General features: G+C 44.2%; 1 protein-coding gene across 14 annotated transcripts in view; it reads right to left on the reverse strand.

Moving 5' to 3' along the window:
- Positions 1-20,315, reverse strand: part of DENND2B (DENN domain containing 2B) — a 294,903-nt gene that overhangs the window by 10,111 nt on the left and 264,477 nt on the right. For all 14 annotated transcript variants that reach the window (XM_074954990.1, XM_074954988.1, XM_074954989.1 and 11 more), the window contains 2 exons: positions 3,905-4,082; positions 2,530-2,571 (listed from right to left, as the gene is read on the reverse strand). In XM_074954990.1, coding sequence (XP_074811091.1) covers positions 2,530-2,571; positions 3,905-4,082 — 220 coding nt within the window. The remainder of the gene's footprint in view (positions 1-2,529; positions 2,572-3,904; positions 4,083-20,315) is intronic.

The raw sequence follows: 20,315 nt of genomic DNA on the forward strand, positions 1-20,315 counted from the left end.
CCCCAACCTGAAGTGAATACTCACCAGCAACCACATACCACACAACAGAACCACTAACCCAGGAACCTATCCTTGCAACAAAGCCCGTTACCAACTGTGCCCACATATCTATTCAGGGGACACCATCACAGGGTCTAATAACATCAGCCACACTATCAGAGGCTCATTCACCTGCACATCTACCAATGTGATATATGCCATCATGTGCCAGCAATGCCCCTCTGCCATGTACATTGGTCAAACTAGACAGTCTCTACGTAAAAGAATAAATGGACATAAATCAGATGTCAAGAATTATAACATTCATAAACCAGTCGGAGAACACTTCAATCTCTCTGGTCACGCGATTACAGACATGAAAGTTGCGATATTACAACAGAAAAACTTCAAATCCAGACTCCAGCGAGAGACTGCTGAATTGGAATTCATTTGCAAATTGGATACAATTAACTTAGGCTTGAATGGAGACTGGGAGTGGCTAAGTCATTATGCAAGGTAACCTATTTCCCCTTGTTTTTTCCTACCCCCCCCCCTTTCAGACGTTCTTGTTAAACCCTGGATTTGTGCTGGAAATGGCCCACCTTGATTATCATACACATTGTAAGGAGAGTCATCACTTTAGATAAGCTATTACCAACAGGAGAGTGGGTTTGTGTATGTGTTGGGGGGGGGGCGGGGGGAGAAAACCTGGATTTGTGCTGGACATGGCCCACCTTGATTATCATACACATTGTAAGGAGAGTGATCACTTTACATAAGCTATTACCAGCAGGAGAGTGGGGTGGGGGGAGAGAAAACCTTTTGTAGTGATAATCACCCATTTTTTCATGGTTTGTGTGTATAAAAATGTCTTCTGTACTTTCCACAGTATGCATCCGATGAAGTGAGCTGTAGCTCACGAAAGCTTATGCTCAAATAAATTGGTTAGTCTCTAAGGTGCCACAAATAATAGAAATGTACAGCTATGCAAAGTAAGAAAAATGCTGCTTGAGAACTTACTTGACTTTGATTTAAGGCTATTAACTTTGTATGTTTTGACAGATGTGTGACACCACATCCCATATTCTTCACAGTGATATTATGATAAGATTGTGACATAATCATAAAGTATTTTATGCAGGATACTTCATGTGAGATGTCATTGGAAAGATTATGATTTGCTGAATATGATTATCCTATTTGTATGCATATATCACTTTTGTGTCTGTACTTCAAAAGGTAATTACACCTGGGAAATGCCCACTAGACAAGATGCTTTCATTCTAGATAATGGGTGGGGAAGAGCTGTTAGAAAGAATAATAGGCCTTAGGAGAAGCTTATTTCCCACCTAGCGAGCGATTCTGAGGACCCTAAAGACAGCCTCCAAGTAATGGCTGCTATGACTCTACAAGGACATGTGATGTGACCACATGTCTGTAGACTCCATCTTGGGATGTCAGTGTTTTTCCAGAGACCAGTCTGGGAACTAAGCTTTGAAACAAAGAGTTCCCACCTTATGCAAAAGTTATATAAGGCTGGGAGTGACATCACCTGGGGTTCTTCACTGACTCCCCACCCAGGAAGACTCCTGGAAACACCCAAGGAACAAGGCTGGACTGGGGTACCCAGTGCTCAAGGGATTTTTAGTGCTGGACCCAGGCTAAAGGAATTTTTCGCCTGTGAATAGAACGCCTGGGGATTCCAAGCTGTAAGCAAGTGCAACTTGCCCCTTAAGAATCTGCAGCCTGCTTGTATCATCACTGAGAGTGAGAATCTGCTATTCATATCCAATCTATTTAGTATATTAAGCTTAGTCTGCATTTTTTGTTTAGTTGCAAGGTAATCTGCTTTGATCTCTTTGCTATCCCTAATAATCACTTAAAATCTATCTTTTGTAAACAAAATAAAATTGTTTTTGCTTTCTCTAAACCAGTGTGTGGAAATCATAACTCAGGGGCAGAAAGCTGTTGCATATTTCTGTCCACATTGAGGGAGGGGGCGAATTTTATGAGCTTACGCTGTACAGTTCCCTGTGCAGCGCAAGATGGTATAATTTTGGGTTTATACTCCAGAGCGGGGGAGCTGGAAGGTGCCCAAGCTGAAGCCTTCCCATGTAGGGGCTGGTCAAAGAGCCTGCCTGCATGTAACTGCAGCTGGGTGTGTCCCTACCTCTATGTATGCTGGTGAAAGTGCAAGCTGAAACTTGGAGGGCTTTGCAGCTTGTCACAGCAGTACAGTGTAAGAGAGAGCCCAGGCTGGTGGGTCAGGGAGGCTCTGTGGTACCCCAGTTCCAGGTGGCACCCCATCACAATATGATGTTGATAATTTGTGTTATAATGGTTATAAAGCTTCAACTTTTTGCATCTCAATGTCTATTGTCATTGAATAATTATTATCTGACACCCACCCCCACATAGTTTCCCACAACTGTGAAAATTTAAATTGATAAAAATGAAAAATACTTAAAAATAAACATCAAAATTATAAAATAATAAAAATTGCTTTCTGCCAAGCCTACCTATTTTAGTTAATTTAAAGCCATACTGTACCTGTCTGATGAATCGATCGGATCCCAAGTTAACCATCAAAGCCTAAAAGAAAAGAAAGATATGGTAAAATTTATCTTGGTGACTGAAGACAGTCTACTGGTGTCTGCTTTTACAGATAGAGGGAGAATCTAAATGGTGCTTAGCCTGAACAGAAATTAGAATGAGAGTCAAACTTCTGTTGTAAGTCTGCAGCATCAAACCATTTGCAGAGTTCTATACAAAACAGGAAGACAGACTCCCTGCCCCTGTAAAGGTCAGAGGCTAAGAAAGACAGAACACTTCAGACATTTCATACCTCAGATGATGGGCAGATTTCAGAAAGGTTTGCTTTAAAATATCTGAAGAAGTGAGGTTTTTACCCACGAAAGCTTATGCTCAAATAAATCTGTTAGTCTTTAAGGTGCCACCGGACTCCTTGTTGTTTTTGTGGATACAGACTAACACGGCTACCCCCTGACTGTTGTTTTGGTGGATTATCCATAAAGGGGGTCATTTGTGAAGAACTGTATTTCAAAAGGGGTTTTGGTGAAAACAGGTGTTGTTTGGTGCAGTAGAGCTGGTTCCAAGCATTAAGGGGGTGGCATGGATGAAGTGTAAATAATAATTAATAATGAAGGTGCAAGGATGAGAGAACACTAAAATGGTATGAAGGAGGGCAGTGTGGGAAGGGTAGGAGGAAAACAGAGCAGAGATTTAGGAAGGAGCAGCTGTGTGGAGAGCCTTTGAAGTGACCACAAGTAAAGGAAATTTGCTGTGGAAGGGAAGAGGAAAACCGTGAAGGAATCAGAGGAGAGTGAAGCGATGATCAGAGTTGTGTGAGGGGGAAGGATTGTGGCAGCAGTATTTTGGATAGACTATATAAACATAAAGCTAATTTCATTTGCAATATAGCACCAATGAGACCTTGAAAGGACCTTCTTTGCCATAGGGGTTCTATTCTCTATTCAGTGTATGGCTGTGAGTGTAACTCCCATTAGAATTAGTGAGAGTGACAGTGGCTGGCACCAAAGGGAATGGTTTTTTACTGTGCTGATGTCACTTCACTGTGTTATTTCACATACAAGAAAATGAGACCTTATCCCAATATTGACCTTGTTGTGACAAGGTGAATGTTGACTTTTCACTGTCAATCACCATACACGGGGGTATCGAGGGAAGACTAGAATCCTTAAAATCTATTTACAGTATTTTAGTTTTTTTCCAAGAGGTAATTGTGCATGACAGTTAGACAGAGAAGAAACAAAGGGGAAAGTTAAGGGCTAGAAAAGTAAAAACCTATATTAAAGCCCAGATACTCAGCTGGTGTAAATCAGTTTTACTGCATACAAACCATTTTTGGATTCATTTAATAACCAAGTCCTGGGCTGATTCCTACCTCTTCTACAGGCAGCTCTTTCAGCTTGGGCAGAGAGCTGGACAGCAATCCAACCAGGAACGGAGTAGGGCAGCAGACAATGTCAATCATGGATGAGGGGAGAACAGGAATGAAAGTGTGCTGCCAGGAGAAGGGATACAGCAGAGCCACCACAGCATGAGAACAGCTCGAGAGGGTGCTGAGGAGAGAGAAATATCAGCATTACTACAGCTTGTCCTTAGCTCGGAATGACTGCTTACCTGCTGCTGAAATAGTAGCACAGTGAGAATACAGGTGCTCCCTTCTCACAGGATGGCTTTACAAGCATCCTAATACTGCTGTGCCAATGCACCTCAGTTGTAGTCTGCATCCTGCCTGCTATTCCAATCCCAGCACCCTTCTGTACTAAACTGTGTGGTAGCTTTGTAAATTCCCACCGTGCCCATGTTCTTCACATCACTCATAGCTGAGGCTGGAAGGTCAGCCTTTACTTGGAAAGGGCACCAGACTGGGAATCATGAGACGTGGGCTCTATTCTTGGCTCTGCCATTGACTTGCTTTGTGACCTTGGCTAAGTCTCTTTGCCTTTTTGTGCCTCAGTTTCCCCATCTGTTAAAGGGGGATAGCAATATTGGCCCTCCTATGTAAAGTGCTTTGAGGAGTATGTATGAAAAGTCCTATAAGAGTTAAGTATTTGTCTCCTTCACTGGAAATTCCTTGCTTACACTGTCCTTTTACTTACTGAACACATCTGGGTTTCACTTTATAGTCAAATGCTTCCTGAACACTAGCAATAAAACATCATCATCACGTTAATTTTTATGACAGGGAAAGAAAGAAGGACCCTCATTTTCAGAGCTGACACTATGGCCTGATTTGTGAAGCTTTTTACCCAGCTCGGTCTGACTGCGCTAATTTTCTCACAGTGCAAACTTCTACTATAAGAACTAGAAATAACTAGTAACTTTTGTGCTATTACCACTTGAGAATTCTGGGTAAAGAGTCCGAACTGACTTCACTGCAAGTCCTCTGTTAGACTTTAGGTGGCATCAGACTTCCATTCAGATCATTTTTGCAAGTATTATAAGCAGAAAAACATAGATGATTCCGCACACATGGGAAAATGCATCACCTGGGGACATGGATCAGCGTTCACGTCGTGCTCCCTGTCGGTACCTGGCCCAAGCCGGGGAAGCAAATGATCCAACCAGCAAACCATATTTGGTGATGAATCCTGGTCACATGCCACCTGAGGCACATTGCGCATACGCTAAGAAGAACGTATCACCTGTTTGCTTAGCTATAGGAATTACACTTTGGAATTTGCCTGAACATGAACAAAACTAAAATACAAAGGGCAGTGTTCATCTTTCACTGGAAATAATCAGTTTTTTTTCTGGTTATTTACTCTAGATATATCAACTACGGTATGTTTTTATGACCTTGCCTACACTAGACTGCTACAAGTTTCTTATCAAATGCTGCTTTTTCTAATATTGTTCCACAGCATGTGATGGGGCTGCCCTTGACTCTTATCTTGCACTCTGCAGCATATGCCATAGCAAGCACAATGATGTGTTTCAGGAGAAGGAACTATGGAGCATGATGCAGGCTCCCAAGCACAATTCTCAATCTCCCTTTAATGCCTTTGTGGTATTTTCAACCGTTACAGATTGGGTTGTCATAGAGGAATGACTACCAAAAAAAAAAAAACCACATTAAGCTAAAAGCAGGAAAACAAACATTTCTCCAACACTGGGTTCATCATAATCTTTTCTTTCTATAGAATGCCCTTTTGTAACTTTTCCTCTCGCATGCAGTGCTGTGACGTAAATCAGCACCAACATCTTCTCTCGTGTGCTATTCCCACGCTTTGGGAGGCTTTTGGCTTTCGAACGCTGTGCTAGTTTTTTCTTTCAGAACTTTCACCTGAAGCTAGTTAGTACCATGCAGTGGGAGGTTGTTATGTGGACATGACCATGATTGCACCCAACAGTGATTTCTTTAAGCTGTAGTATGCTAATGTGGTACAGCTTGCAGCACTGTTATTGCGAATGTCAGTGTTTCTATTTTAAGCCAGTTCATGCAGATGTTTTCAGAAGTGCTCAGCACCCATCATTTGAAAATTAGGCCCCTTTAAAATGTCTCAGGTAAAGTACTGCAAAACACGTGACATTAAATTTAGGTCTCCAGAATCCTGTCCCCATGCAGAGATAAAACCCCACTTTCACTGTGGTTCGTGTGTGTGTGTGCGTATGTGTGTATGTATATATATATATATTATATACACACATGCTGAATTGAGCCCTTGTTGCTACATTTTTTGTCCTGGTCATATAATAGGCTTAAACGATCACATTTATGAAGGGGGCCTACATGACATTTTTGACTGCAAATGAAATGATTACACATCTGAGGTCAAATTCAGAGGTGATGGATGTATCTCCTTCGGGGTGTTTTAATTTACACTTTCTTATGTCTTCCTGTTAGTTGATTCTCCTGCTTTTCCTCTTCAATAGCGGAACATGTCCATCATATATGCATAAAAATCCCCGTTTTCAACTCAATTTCTCCAATCATCATCCCCACTCAGTCTATACATATTTTCTACAATGACTAGTGGAAGGTACCATCAAAAAATGTCTTCAATACATTTTCTTTTACTGTGCTATAAGTGGAGACCAATGGTCACTTTTCTAAATCAAAGCCAATTCTCTGGGGTAATTTGTCTGCCCAAATCATTTTCCCACACTTAACCGACAATGGACTTTGGGAGATGCCAATCCACATCTGAGCTTTCCTGGGAAGGTTCAAACTAACATGTAAACAATGGCGTCAACCTGCAAAAACCTGAATCATTCATGGACATGTGACTTGCCCAGGTGGCTACAAATTCCATCTTGTTGTTGTGACTTTGCACAGGAGAACAAAGGGGTTTCCGCCCACAAGAGAAAGAATATAAAAGGCCCTGGAAACCCCTACATTTTGTCTTCAGCTGGCTTAAGAGATGGCCTCTCCACCCCCAAGAGATGCCTGAAAGAAACTGGAACAAAGTACAGTAGCTATGGAGGTGTGAGTGATTGCTGGACCCAGACTAGGAAGGGGTCCAGTCTGTGAAAGAAGCTTATTGGAACATCTCTAAGGGTGATATTTACCTATATGCAGTTTCTTCATGTATTAGGCTTAGATTTGCGTGTTTTGTTTAATTTTGCTTGGTAACTTACTTTGTTCTGCCTGTTATTACTTGGAACCACTTAAATCCTACTTTTTATACTTAATAAAATTACTTTTGTTTATTATTGAACCCAGAGTAAGTAATTAGTATCTGAGGGAGCAAAGAAGCTATGCATGTCTCTCTATCAGTGTTATAGAGGGCGGAGAATTTATGAGTTTACCCTGTATAGGCTTTATACAGAGTAAAACCAATCATTTGGGGTTTGGATCCCATTGGGAGCTGGGTGTCTGGGTGCTAGAGACAGGAGCACTTCTTAAGCTGTTTTCAGTTAAGTCTGCAGCTTTGGGGCACGTGGTTCAGACCCTGGGTCTGTGGTGGAGCAGACTGCTGTGCCTGGCTCGACAAGGCAGGATTCTGGAGGCCCAAACTTCCAGAGAAAACGGGCTCAGAGGTAGTCTCAGCACATCAGGTGACAGTCCCAAGGGGGCCTCTGTGACCCAACCCATCACACCACTATTAAGGAAGTGGAAGTTGTAAAACCTTTTGGAATTGTTTGGGGCATCTAACCATGACCTCTCTCATTCCTATTTCCCGTTGCCACATGTAGCCCATAATTTCTCAAAAGTCCCTCCCTAAGGATGTTCTCCCAGAACTAAGACTGCCCTTCTAGTCAGGAAAATCATTTGCAGATTCCTCTCAACTCTGTAACCTGCTGTTTTTAGAGCGTTTTCTTAAAATGTGTTGGCATTTGAAGTGAAAGTGGAGGTAGGCAAGGTTATCCCCTCTTCCCCCACCCCACAGCTCTCCTAGTGGGTAGTGATTCTCATAACACAGGGAGAGATTGTTCAGTGAGAGGAATTATTTGCATGGGGAGCCAAAATCCTACCAGTGTTACATTATCCCAGTGGGTTGATGCCAGGTGCATGCTATGCAGATGCTACAGACCATGTACTTAACTGGCACCAATTATCAAAATCTGATTTTCTCTATTTCCTTAGATGGAGAAATGTAGCCAAAATGTAAATTCACAGATATGCATTTCCATTGCCTGTGTTTACTTTTCCACAACTTTTTCATGTTTCTCATTTCTCCCTGCTGATTTAATTATGACATTGTCTCAACATTTACTGAACTCTTTCATCTGTTTTTTTAATACATACATACTCCAACCCACAACTGCTCCATGACTGAGTTACCTTCCCTCCCCACATCCTCCCTCTTCCTCTTGGGAGAGCTTGCTCTGGATTTCTGTTGGAATTCTGAAGTTCTGTCCCTTCCAGTACTTGAGTTAGGTAGATATTCCACACCCATATGTCTAACCTCAGACCACAATAGCACTTTTCTTTAATGGCTCCTGCTGTTGGGCCATTAGGAATGAGAGGGAAGGAAACACAGCGTGGGGAAAGGGGAATCACTGATAACTTCTGTAGCAAAATTGCTGGTGTACCCTATAGCTTTGCTCTTTTCTAAATAGCTCAATGCCATCCTCGCTCTTGGACTAGTTCCAAGCCACGGGAGGGAAAAAAGAGAATGGCCCCCTCACTTGCATAAAAGTCATTTGGGCCCACGTTTTCAGAAATAACCACTGTGTAGGTGTTTCAATTTGTTGCCTGATTTTAGAGGTGCTGAACATCTTCATCTGCTTCAGTTGGAGCTGTGGGCACTTAGCACGTCACAAACACAGGCACAGGTGTCTCAAGTTAGGCAGCCAACATTCGGAAGCACCATCAAGGGGTGGTCACTTGTGAGTCCCTTCAGGCCTTAAATACAGACCGCACCACTTCAAGTGTCCTTCACCACCATCACGTTCTATTTTGTCGTTCTCTGCCTGCACTGCTATTTACAAGCCCCAGCCAGCTCCCCCATTTGCTTCAAGGCAAGGTGGTGGAGCCCTGTGTACCTGTGTCTTCCTTCTGGCTTTCAGGTCCCCCTTCCAGATCTTCCTCACTCTCAATTTATATGCGCCCAGCTTCTGGGGCTGCTTCCCCCTCTAATTAGCCTCGCAGGTATAGTTCTACTCAGTTGACAGACCTTCCAGTTAGGGAATGTGGTGGGGATTTGAGTGACAGGATGCTGAGTCAGCTCCTGACTTAGCATGCTCTGTCACAGGCACACGGAATCAGTGGCCATATTACAAAACTTCGGCCATAATTTCCTCTCAACCCCTTCACCTGGGTGACTGGAACCCAGGCCAACCTTCCCACCATATCCAGCAAGTTATTGAGAGAGAGTTTTTAAAAAAACTTTCCCCCAACTTTTATAAATAGCTGACTTTTCCCAGCCTGCAACTGACTTAACTGAGAGAAGAGGACTTGCTTCGGGAGGCGAATGTCAGGCATACACAGTGGCCAGTCTTCCAAAAGATGTGCTGGCACAGCAGATCCTGTATTCAATTTGTGTGTCAAAGATGGCTGTTTGGGAGAGGTGGCTGCCTAGGTATGGAAAATGGTCCACATTTTCCAGGCTTTCTCCACTGATGGTGATTTGTGGAGTACGAAGAGTAGTTTGTGCAGGTGAGGACTGGTAGAGTACCTTGGTTTTCCTGATGTTGAGAGAGAGAGACACCAAGGCTGTGATAGGCATCGGCAAAAAGATTTAGGGTGCTCTGCAGGTCAGTCTCGGTGTGTGCAAGAATGACACAGTCTGCATACTGAAGGTCAGTGATGCCAATTCTTGTGATCTTAGATTTTGTTTGGAGACATCAAAGATTGAGGAGTTGGCCATCCATATGATACTCTATCCTGATTCCGTCAGGAAGTCGGTCGTGAATGAGAATCAGGATCACAGCAAGGTAAATGGAGAAGAGTGTTAGAGCAATGACACAGGCCTTCTTGACACCGGTGCGAATGGTGAATGGTTTGGTCTCTGAGCCACTGCACAAAATGGTGGCAGTCATCCCATCATGGAGTACAGTAACTCCTTGCTTAACATTGTAGTTATGTTCCTGAAAAATTCTACTTGAAGCAAAATGATGTTAAGAGAATCCAATTTTCCCATAAGAATTAATGCAAATGGGGTGGGGGGGGGTTAGGTTCCAGGGAAATTTTTTTTGCCAGACAAAAGACTATATTATAAACACATATACACAGTATAAGTTTTAAACAAACAATTTAATACTGTACACAGCAATGATGATTGTGAAGCTTGGTTGAGGTGGTGGAGTCAGAGGGTGGAAGAGGGTGGGATATTTCCCAGGGAATGCCTTACTGCTAAATGATGAACTAGCACTCGGCTGAGCCCTCAAGGGTTAACCCATTGTTGTTAATGTAGCCTCACACTCTACAAGGCACTCGAATGGAGGGAGGAGACACAGCATGGCAGAGAGACAGAGACACACACCATGTGTGGGTGTGAGGGAGACACGCGCATTGCCCCTTTAAATACACTGACCCCACTCTAAGTACACTGCCTTTTTAAGTAGATCAGGAAGTTGAGACAGCAGCTGCTGCCAGCAAGCTCCCTCCGTCCTGAGCCCTGTCCTGCCCTGTCCCCCCACCCGCTCTGTGGAGATATGGTACAGGAGCGGGGGACGGGACGGGACGACACCCTGACATTAGCATCCCTCTTTCTCCCCCTCCCTCACCCCCCACTTGTACAGCAAGCAGGAGGCTCCCAGGAGCAGCTCCAAGGCAGAAGGCAGGAGCAACACACGGCAGTGGGGGGAGGGACAGCTGAACTGCCGGCATTTTGATAGCCTGCTGGGTGGCTTCTGCACAGGGAACTTAGGGAAATTAGGAGCTGATGGGGGGCTGTCGGTCCACCCTGGTTCCAAACCCCCACCAGCTAGCTGCAACGGGCTGCTCTTTCTGCAAGCAGTGGACAAAGCAGGTGGCTACCCAAACAACATTATAAGAGAGCATTGCACAACTTTAAATGAGCATGTTCCCTAATTGATCAGGAACGTAACAATGAAACAACATTAACCAAGATGACGTTAAGTGAGGAGTTACTGTTGTCTGATGATGGAAATGAATTTCTGTGGAGAGCCAAACCAACACAGCACCTTCCATAGGGCATCACGATTGATAGAGTCAAAGGCCTTGGTTAGGTCGATGAATGCCATGAACAGTTCCTGGTGTTCTTTGCACTTCTCCTGAATCAGTCATGCCATGAAGATCATGTGGGCTGTGCCTCAGGATGGCCTGAAGCCACACTGTGATTTGAGGAGGAGTTCCTCAGCAAGGGAGAGGAGGCGGTTTAGTAGCATCCGGGCAAGAATCTTCCCTGCAATGGAGAAGAGAGCAATACCTCTGTAGTTCCCGCATATAGATTTGTCCCCTTTCTTGAATATTGTAACAATGTTGGCTTTCTTAAAGTCAGGTGGAATTTCTTCACAGGTCCAGATTTTGTTGAGGAGTTGGCAAAGTTTGTGCTGGAGCATTGTTCCACCAGCTTTAAAAACCTCAGCTGGGATGCCATCTGGGCCTGGTGCCTTGTGATTTTTGTCTGGGTGATGGCATGCCAAACTTCCTCAAAAGATGGGGGATCAGCAAGGTGTTCCATTGCTGAGCGTTGTAGAATAAACTCGATGGTGTCTTCAGAGACCATGGATTCGTGGTTTAGTAGGGTCTCAAAGTGCTCCTTCCAGCGTTGTTTAGTGGCCGCATTTTCCTTGAGGAGGGTGGAGCCATCCTGATAATGTAAAGGGGTTGGGCCTTTGGAGCTTGGCCCATATATAGCTTTTGTTGCTTGAAAGAAGGTTCTCATGCCATCCTGGTCTACAAAACCCTGGATCTCAGAGGCCTTCTCTTGCCACCACTTGTTTTTGAAGTCACACAACCTCCTTTGGACTTTGGCTTTAAGCAGGTGATAGGCCTCATGTTTTCATTTGTTAGAGGAATCATTTTGCCAGTTACAAAATGCATTTCTTTTCTGTTGAATTAATGCTAGGATTTCCTCGTTGTTTTCGTCAAACCAATCTTGGTGTCGATGAGTGGAATATCCTATGGTTTCAGCATATGCATTGTGAATGGTGTTTTTAAATTGATCCCAGTGCTCTAGAATGTCAATGATGTTGTCAGGCAGGTTAGAGAGTTTCTCAAACAGATGTTGCTGGAACGTCTTGCAGCTGGTTTGGTCCTGAAGTGCTTTGACATTGTACCGCTTTCGCTTAGTCTTTGGGTGTTTGCGGTGTGGTGGAGCGAGCTGCAGGTACATGACTGATCTTACTAATCAATGGTCTGTCCAACAGTGATCGGTATCTCTCATAGCTCGTGTTATACGGACGTCGGTATAGTCTTGGGCTCTGACTATAACATTGTCAAGGAGGTGCCAGTGTTTGGACCGATGATGTTTCCAGGTGGTTTTAAATTTGTTACTCTGCCTAAAGATGGTATTTGTGATGAGCAGATCATGCTCCGCACATTTGCTGAGGAGGCGAATACCATTGGGGTTTATATTTCCCACCCCTTCTTTGCCTATTGTGCCTCTCCAGAGTTGGGAATCCCGTCCAACTCTGGCATTAAAATCTCTCAGGAGGATGAGTTTGTCGGCCTCAGGTGTGGCTATGAGGACTGCATCAAGAGTTCTATAAAACTGCTCCTTATTATCTTACGCATCATCGAGTGTTTGGGCATATATGCTCATGACTGTGGCATATTGGTTTTTGCTAAGCTTGAGCCGAAGAGTCATGAGATGCTCGTTGATCCCCATAGGAAGTTCCAAAAGCTGACTGGCGATCTTATTTTTGATGGCAAAGCCAATCCCGTGAATGCATCTCTCTTCAGGTGACTTTTCTTTCCAAAAGAAGGTGTAGCCACCTCCATCCTCTTTTAATTGGCCCAGCGGGTCTCACTAAGAGCTGCAACGTCAATGTTGAGTCTTACCAGTTCTCTGGCAATTATGGCAGTTCTTTCTGGGCATTCACTGTGCTGAGAGTCCATAAGGGTGTGGACATTCCATGTGGCGAAATTCATGGTCTTATATCTCTTGTTTTGGCTGCGGAGTTGAGTGATCTCACTGGATATGACCATCCAGTTGGAAGAGTATGAGACAGCCTATTGTTTGGACACCTTTTCTAGCCCTCTCCCCATTTGGGGTGAGCAGAGGGGATCCTGAAAAGGCCTGCTCAGTCACAGCCGCTGCTGCTGCTAAAATGCACTTCTCTCTCAACAAAGCATAAAACAACCATCACACGGCTGCTGCCTGTCTGCAGATTTGTGACTAAAGACTCCCAGAGATCACTGCTCCTGTCTTCCTTGCCACTCGTCCATCACCACAGGACTCTGTGCGGGTGTGAACCCTTTGGCAGAGGCCTACACATGAAATCTTTTAACGTGGGGAAACCAGTGCACGGGCGGTAACCACATGAAACTTGACAGGAGGAAAACCCTGACCCTGTGGCAAGGAGATCCAAGACAACAAGGGGCCTCCCTCTGCTGCAGCCCTCATCCGCCTTCAGAGCCGCAGAGTACTAGAAGGTCCTCTATATGTGCCAGATCCACTGTTGGGGTCTTTTGACGTTTGGACTGTGGTTAGTCAGAAGCCTTGCCTCAGACCTGCTCGCCAAGGGGGACCCTACCAGGAGTATAAAAGCTCTGGACGATATAGCTCTGAGGGTCTTTAGCCCATGCAAGCCTCTCCACCATGACAAGGTTGCGGTCCATCAGAAAGAGCCAGGCCCAGTACACAACTGTAATAAAAAAAGTCTCTGCCCCAAAGAGCTTACAGTCTTAGAATATGATGAGACACACCACGTGGATGCAACAAAGAAACGGCAAGGCAGACAAGCTATCAGTGAAACAAATATTAGCATAACAAGCAGCAGTCTCAGCACAAACCAGCTACCTAGCCATTGTCAGGTATTGCTGGCACCATGGCAGAGGTGAGTTTTAAGGAGGGAATCTGAAAGACCTGGGAATGATTTGCAGCACTGGTGGATAGTGGCAGATAGTGCCATCACTTTCTTTCCTTCACCTTTGTTTGAACACTGATCACCTGCATTATACCCCCCTATTGCCTTGAGGCACTTCACTGCAACCATTATCCCTTTGGAAATCATGAATGTTCCCCCTTGCTTGACTAGGGGGACTCTTGCTGCATGATGAAGCACTCCTCTTTAGCCCAGATACTGCAGGGCTTACAGCTCAATGGGCCAGGAAAGGAGAAACAGGAATTCAGACCTGGGTCTTTCACATGACAGAACATTACCACTAGGCAAGCCCACTGCGTTGCATTCTGGCCCAGAAAAAGTCATCACTCTTATGATGATGCGCAACTTTTACCTGTGCAAGAGTATTATAGATACCTTCTCATTCTATTGCTATGCAGTAGCCGAAGGGAGAAATCTGGAACTTTTTCCTTTTGACTCATACCAGAGAAATTACATACTTTGCAGATTTTTTACAAGATGAATCCCCATGAAAATATCAAAATAAAACAGTGAGTCATTGTTGCTACAGAGAAAGAACACAGAAATTGAGCAAGCTGATTGAATAACTGTGGCCATGAGAAAAGGCCTAAAGTTACGGAATGTGCTAATGCATGCATTCAGGAACAACCGTTACAGTCAAAGTCACAACATCAGATGCAGAGATTAGAGAGGAAACACAACAGAAGTTGATTGCATGATGTTTACAGGAAACTCAGAAGCTGAGAGATGTTTAAAGGATAACATTCCTAACACAGGAGTATGAGGTATTAAATAGCTTATGCAGGCAATTAAATATTGAAGGGAAGCTTACAACCACCATGACCTTTGAGAATCAAGCCTATAGCATTTAACACCAATGTTGGTACCTGGACATGTCTGCCTGTTTTAAGGCTTGTAATTACAGGCAGCGCTGATAGTATAGCCAATTATTAAGGTTGCCCAACATTTCCCATTACAAGACCCATGCTTACAGACATGCCAACTCTCTCGAATTGATCGCGAGAGTCGCAATTTCACATGATCTCACACTAGAACTCTCAAATGTCAGGATCCTGCCCCCAGCCATACCACATACTTAAAATGTGTTTCCAGTCAAACAAGAGTTACTCCCACCCTAAACAACGGAATGTGGTTTCTCCACTAGGCAGTTAATTCCAAAGAACTTTGAAAGACAATGAGAATTCATTTACATATTAGACAAACAAAGCTATCAAGTTTCAGAGTAGCAGCCATGTTAGTCTGTATCCGCAAAAAGAAAAGGAGTACTTGTGGCACTTTAGAGACTAACACATTATTTGAGCATACGCTTTCGTGAGCTACAGCTCACTTCATCGGATGCATGCAGTGGAAAATACAATAGGGAGATTTTATATACACAGAGAACATGAAACAATAGGTGTTATCATACACACTGTAATGAGAGTGATCAGGTAAGGTGAGCTATTACCAGCAGGAGAGAAAAAAAACCTTTTGTAGTGATAACCAAGGTGGGCCATTTCCAGCAGTTGACAAGAACGTGTGAGGAACTGGAGGTGGGAGGGGGGAGAAATAAACATGGGGAAATAGTTTTACTTTGTGTAATGACACATCCACTCCCAGTCTTTATTCAAGCCTAATTTAATGGTGTCCAGTTTGCAAATCAATTCCTATTCAGCAGTCTCTCATTGGAGTCTGTTTTTGAAGTCTTTTTGTTGAAGAATTGCCACTTTTAGGTCTGTAATCGAGTGACCAGAGAGATTGAAGTGTTCTCCGACTGGTTTTTGAATGTTATAATTCTTGATGTCTGATTTGTGTCCATTTATTCTTTTACATAGAGACTGTCCAGTTTGGCCAATGTACATGGCAGAGCGGCATTGCTGGCACATGATGGCATATATCACATTGGTAGATGTGCAGGTGAACAAGCCTCTGATAGTGTGGCTGATGTGATTAGGCCCTATGATGGTGTCCGCTGAATAGATATGTGGACACAGTTGGCAACGGGCTTTGTTGCAAGGATAGGTTCCTGGGTTAGTGGTTCTGTTGTGTGGTATGTGGTTGCTGGTGAGTACTTGCTTCAGGTTGGGGGGCTGTCTGCAAACAAGGACTGGCCTGTCTCCCAAGATCTGTGAGAGTGATGGGTCATCCTTCAGGATAGGTTGTAGATCCTTGATGATGCATTGGAGAGGTTTTAGTTGGGGGCTGAAGGTGATGGCTATTGGCATTCTGTTATTTTCTTTGTTGGGCCTGTCCTGTAGTAGGTGACTTCTGGGTACTCTTCTGCCTCTGTCAATCTGTTTCTTCACTTCAGCAGGTGGGTACTGTAGTTGTAAGAATGCTTGATAGAGATCTTGTAGGTGTTTGTCTCTGTCTGAGGGGTTGAAGCAAATGCGGTTGTATCTTAGAGCTTGGATATAGACAATGGATTGTGTGGTGTGGTCTGGATGAAAGCTGGAGGCATGTAGGTAGGAATAGCGGTCAGTAGGTTTCCGGTATAGGGTGGTGTTTATGTGACCATCACTTATTAGCACCATAGTGTCCAGGAAGTGGATCTCTTGTGTGGACTGATTGAGGCTGAGGTTGATGGTGAGATGGAAATTGTTGAAATCATGGTGGAATTCCTCAAGGGCTTCTTTTCCATGGGTCCAGATGATGAAGTTGTCATCAATATAGCGCAAGTAGAGTAGGGGCATTAGGGGATGAGAACTGAGGAAGCAGTGTTCTAAGTCAGCCATAAAAATGTTGGCATACTGTGGGGCTATGCGGGTACCCATAGCAGTGCCGCTGATTTGAAGGTATACATTGTCCCCAAATGTGAAATAGTTATGGGTGAGGACAAAGTCCAGCTACCAGTTTTGCTAACAAGTGGGGGAAGATTTTACTTAGAAACTGGGCATGGCCAGGGCTCCAGCTGCCAGCCTGTGGGGGAAGTGGGAAAGGGGACCTCACTACAGCCCCCATGCCTGGGGAGGGTGAAGAACCCTAGAGAGCAGATGTGAGGCTGGGGGCTGTAAGGGGGCTGAAGTGAGGAAGGTGAGGGCTGATGGGGCTGTATTGATGGTGGGTTCTGAGCAGATGGGGTGGTACTGGGAGAGTGAACTGAAGGCAGTGGGGGGGGGGGGTCAATGAGGCAGGGGTGGTGATGCTTGAGGACTGAACTGGGAGGGGGCTGAATTGAGAGGGGGTGGATGGGGACAGAGCTGATCGGCACCCAGGGGACAGGATTAATTGCTGGGCAGGAGACTGGCAGATGTGGGGGTGAGAACTCCAGCAGCAAGGCCCAAAATCACCTTATCCAGTACATGTGGGAGTGGGCAGCACTAATTGTCACATGCACACATCCTGAGACCGGGCAGAAGGGGTTCAAAAATCAAGAGACTGACCTAAAAAACACAATATCATCTTTTTTTAAAAAGTAATGATTTTGGGTGGTCCAACCCATCATTTTTGATCTCTTGAAGTTGGCAATACTGTGCTATAACTTTGCCAAAGTTTAACCATTTGGGCTGAAATTCTCCATGCTGGGTTTTTGCTTTTGTCTAAAATATTTTTATTTATATATTGAAATTTTGTTCAAAACTGGTCAACTTTTTCTTAGAATGAGATGAGGGAAAAATACATTATTTTGCCACGTTAAAAAATTCTAGAAAACTTTTCCCATACTTTGGAGCACAAATTTGAAATTTAGTGGTGGCTGGGAGAGGAGTCTTTGTGTCAGGGCTGTGTTTTTTGCTTTCTTTGTGAAAATCGACCAAAATTTTGTTAAGTTATAAGCCTTTGAAAAATCTCAAGTTGCCCATACTCAGTAGAGACTTCCTCGATTTTAGCAGCTAAATGCCCTGATGATTCCATCTGCACTGGCCGTGCTCCAAGTGGCAGCTGAGCAGGTCTTTCCCTGAAATTGCAGCTCTGAGCTGCTGCATGCCCTGCCATAACAGGTCAGAGTCTAGGTCCAGGTACTTGAACTGAGAGCAAAGAGACTGTCTCTCCTGTGCTCTCAATGACTCCCTCCCCACTCTCCACTGGGCCCTGCTTCAAATACAGAACAGATAAGAGCCAGATCTTCTGGGGAGACTTGAGAGGTTGGGAGAGACGGGGATTGGAAGGGTGAGAGAAGAGGGAAACTGAGACTGAGAGTTGGGATGCAGATTGGGATGGATGAACAAGGAGCCTGGGGCTGAGAGTCAGGGAGGGAAAAGGGGTGGGACCAATGTTCCCTCTAATTTTTTTACATCCATGTGTGGAAGGAATTTTTTTATATGCACCAATATGGAGGTGATGTGTGGCAGGGGCAAGGCTGAGGGGTTCGGAGTGTGGGAGGGGGCTCAGGGCTGGGTCATAGGGTTGGGGTGCGGGCAGGGAGGTGGGGTGAGGGGTTTGGGGTAGGGCCGGGGATGAGGGGTTTGTGGTGATGGGAAGCATGGGTGGAGGAGAGAGAGAGATGGTTCAGACAGTGAACTGGGAGTTGGGAAACTGGGAATAGCTGGGCAAGGAGATTGGGAGTGAGAGGTAGAAGTTGGGAAGAACAGTCCAGAGGAGTGAGACAGGACTTGTTGGGCAAGGACACTGGGACTGGGATGAGACGCCTGAGGAGTAGAGACTGGAACTGGTTAGGTGAGGAAAATGGACTGGAATGAGGAACCAGGGGTGAGGAAAAGATAGGACTGGGATGGGGAAAGGTTGGAGTGGATGGGGCAGAAGGGGTCACACTAGGAGGGAATAGGTAGAAGAGTCTGTGCCCACTACAGTACTCTCCTTTCCAGAGCCTGGAATGGAACCCAATTTTTGAGAGTCCCAGCTTTCCTCTGTTGTGAAATCCACTGGCAAAGTGCCCCCATCCGCCCCTAGTGCTGGTCCACATAGAGGATGACGGCCTACTACTGCTATCAGTTACTCCATTAGCTCAAGAGGCAGACGTCTGTGTGGTGGATCCAACCCTGCTGATGGCTTACGTGGATATCAATATAGTGCCACATGATGGAATTTGTTTCTTCAGTTTGCTTTTTTTTTAAAAAAATCCTAGGAAATTACACATACAAACTATATTAAAAGAACATTTGTAAGGTTGCAAAATCAAGCGCTCAAAAGTTAGGAAATGCCAGAACTAAGACGGCCTGCACAATTTGAATCAGCCCCCCTTTGCATATGCATTATGAGATAGTCTTTAATTACATGGTTACATATAATTTTTTCCACTTTTCAACCTTAATAATGTTCTTTCAGCATAGGCATTTGTGTGTGTAAGTGTAATATAAGATATACATTCTGTGTTTAACATTTTTCACAATTAATACTTTATTCCTGTGGACAAAAGTGATGAATGACAGTTAGATTTAATTACATATATCCCTTCTCTCGTTACACATTCCAACTCCCAGCCCAAAGCCATATTTGGCCGGGATCAGGATAACATATAGTGCAGAAGCAGAAGATCAGAGGGCCAACAAGTTTTATCCCTCAGAGGGTTAGAGACATTAACAAGCTTTGAGTGTTACATAGGCTATGCTTTGGTAGCACTATGGCTATTTGACTGTAGGCATTTTATGATTTTGTTCACACAACTAAACCATTATAAATATAACAAATTGTGCGCCCTACCGTGAGTAGCAGTCTCCTGACCGTTGACCTCTCAGGGAGCTGTCAGAACAGGGATAGGTGGAGAGGTGATATGGCTTTGTATAATGGAGGACAGGTTTCAGAGTGGTAGCTGTGTTAGTCTGTATCCCTCTCTTGATAGTCACCCCTTCTTGTCAACTGTTGAGAATAGGCCACTTCCACTTTAATTGAATTGGCCTCGTTAGCACTGACCCCCCACTTGGTAAGGCAATCCCATCTTTTCATGTGCTGAATATATACTGCTTACTGTATTTTTCACTCCATTCATCTGATGAAGTGGGTTCTAGCCCACGAAAGCTTATGCCCAAATAAATCTGTTAGTCTCTAAGGTGCCACAAGGACTCCTCGTCGTTTTTTTTATAATGGAGGCGCAACATACAGCAATTTATATACAGATTGCCAGGTAAATTGTATTTTCCCTTGAATACAAAATTAGAAGGAAGGTGACATTTTCAAAGGATACTTTCAATGAGCATATATATTCTACGCACTATTTCACATGCCATTTCACATTACTGATTTTTAGCAAGCAGGAGAAATATTGGCAAGTTAAGTTATTTAATACACAGGGTTGAAGCAATACCATTATGGGGCTTCAGAATCAATTACTGCGAATGCCTGATGCCCTACAAGTTCTTAATGATATGTGGACCAAGTATACTAAAAGCTATTTATATTGCAATAGCTCCCAGTTGCCCCACTCAAAATTAGACCTCCATCATACAAGGTGGTGTATAAACACACACACACAAACCATAGTTGCTGCCCAGAAGAATTTACAACGTAAAAAG

This window comes from Natator depressus, chromosome 6 (genome assembly GCF_965152275.1).
Source record: "Natator depressus isolate rNatDep1 chromosome 6, rNatDep2.hap1, whole genome shotgun sequence".
NCBI lineage: Eukaryota > Metazoa > Chordata > Testudines > Cheloniidae > Natator > Natator depressus.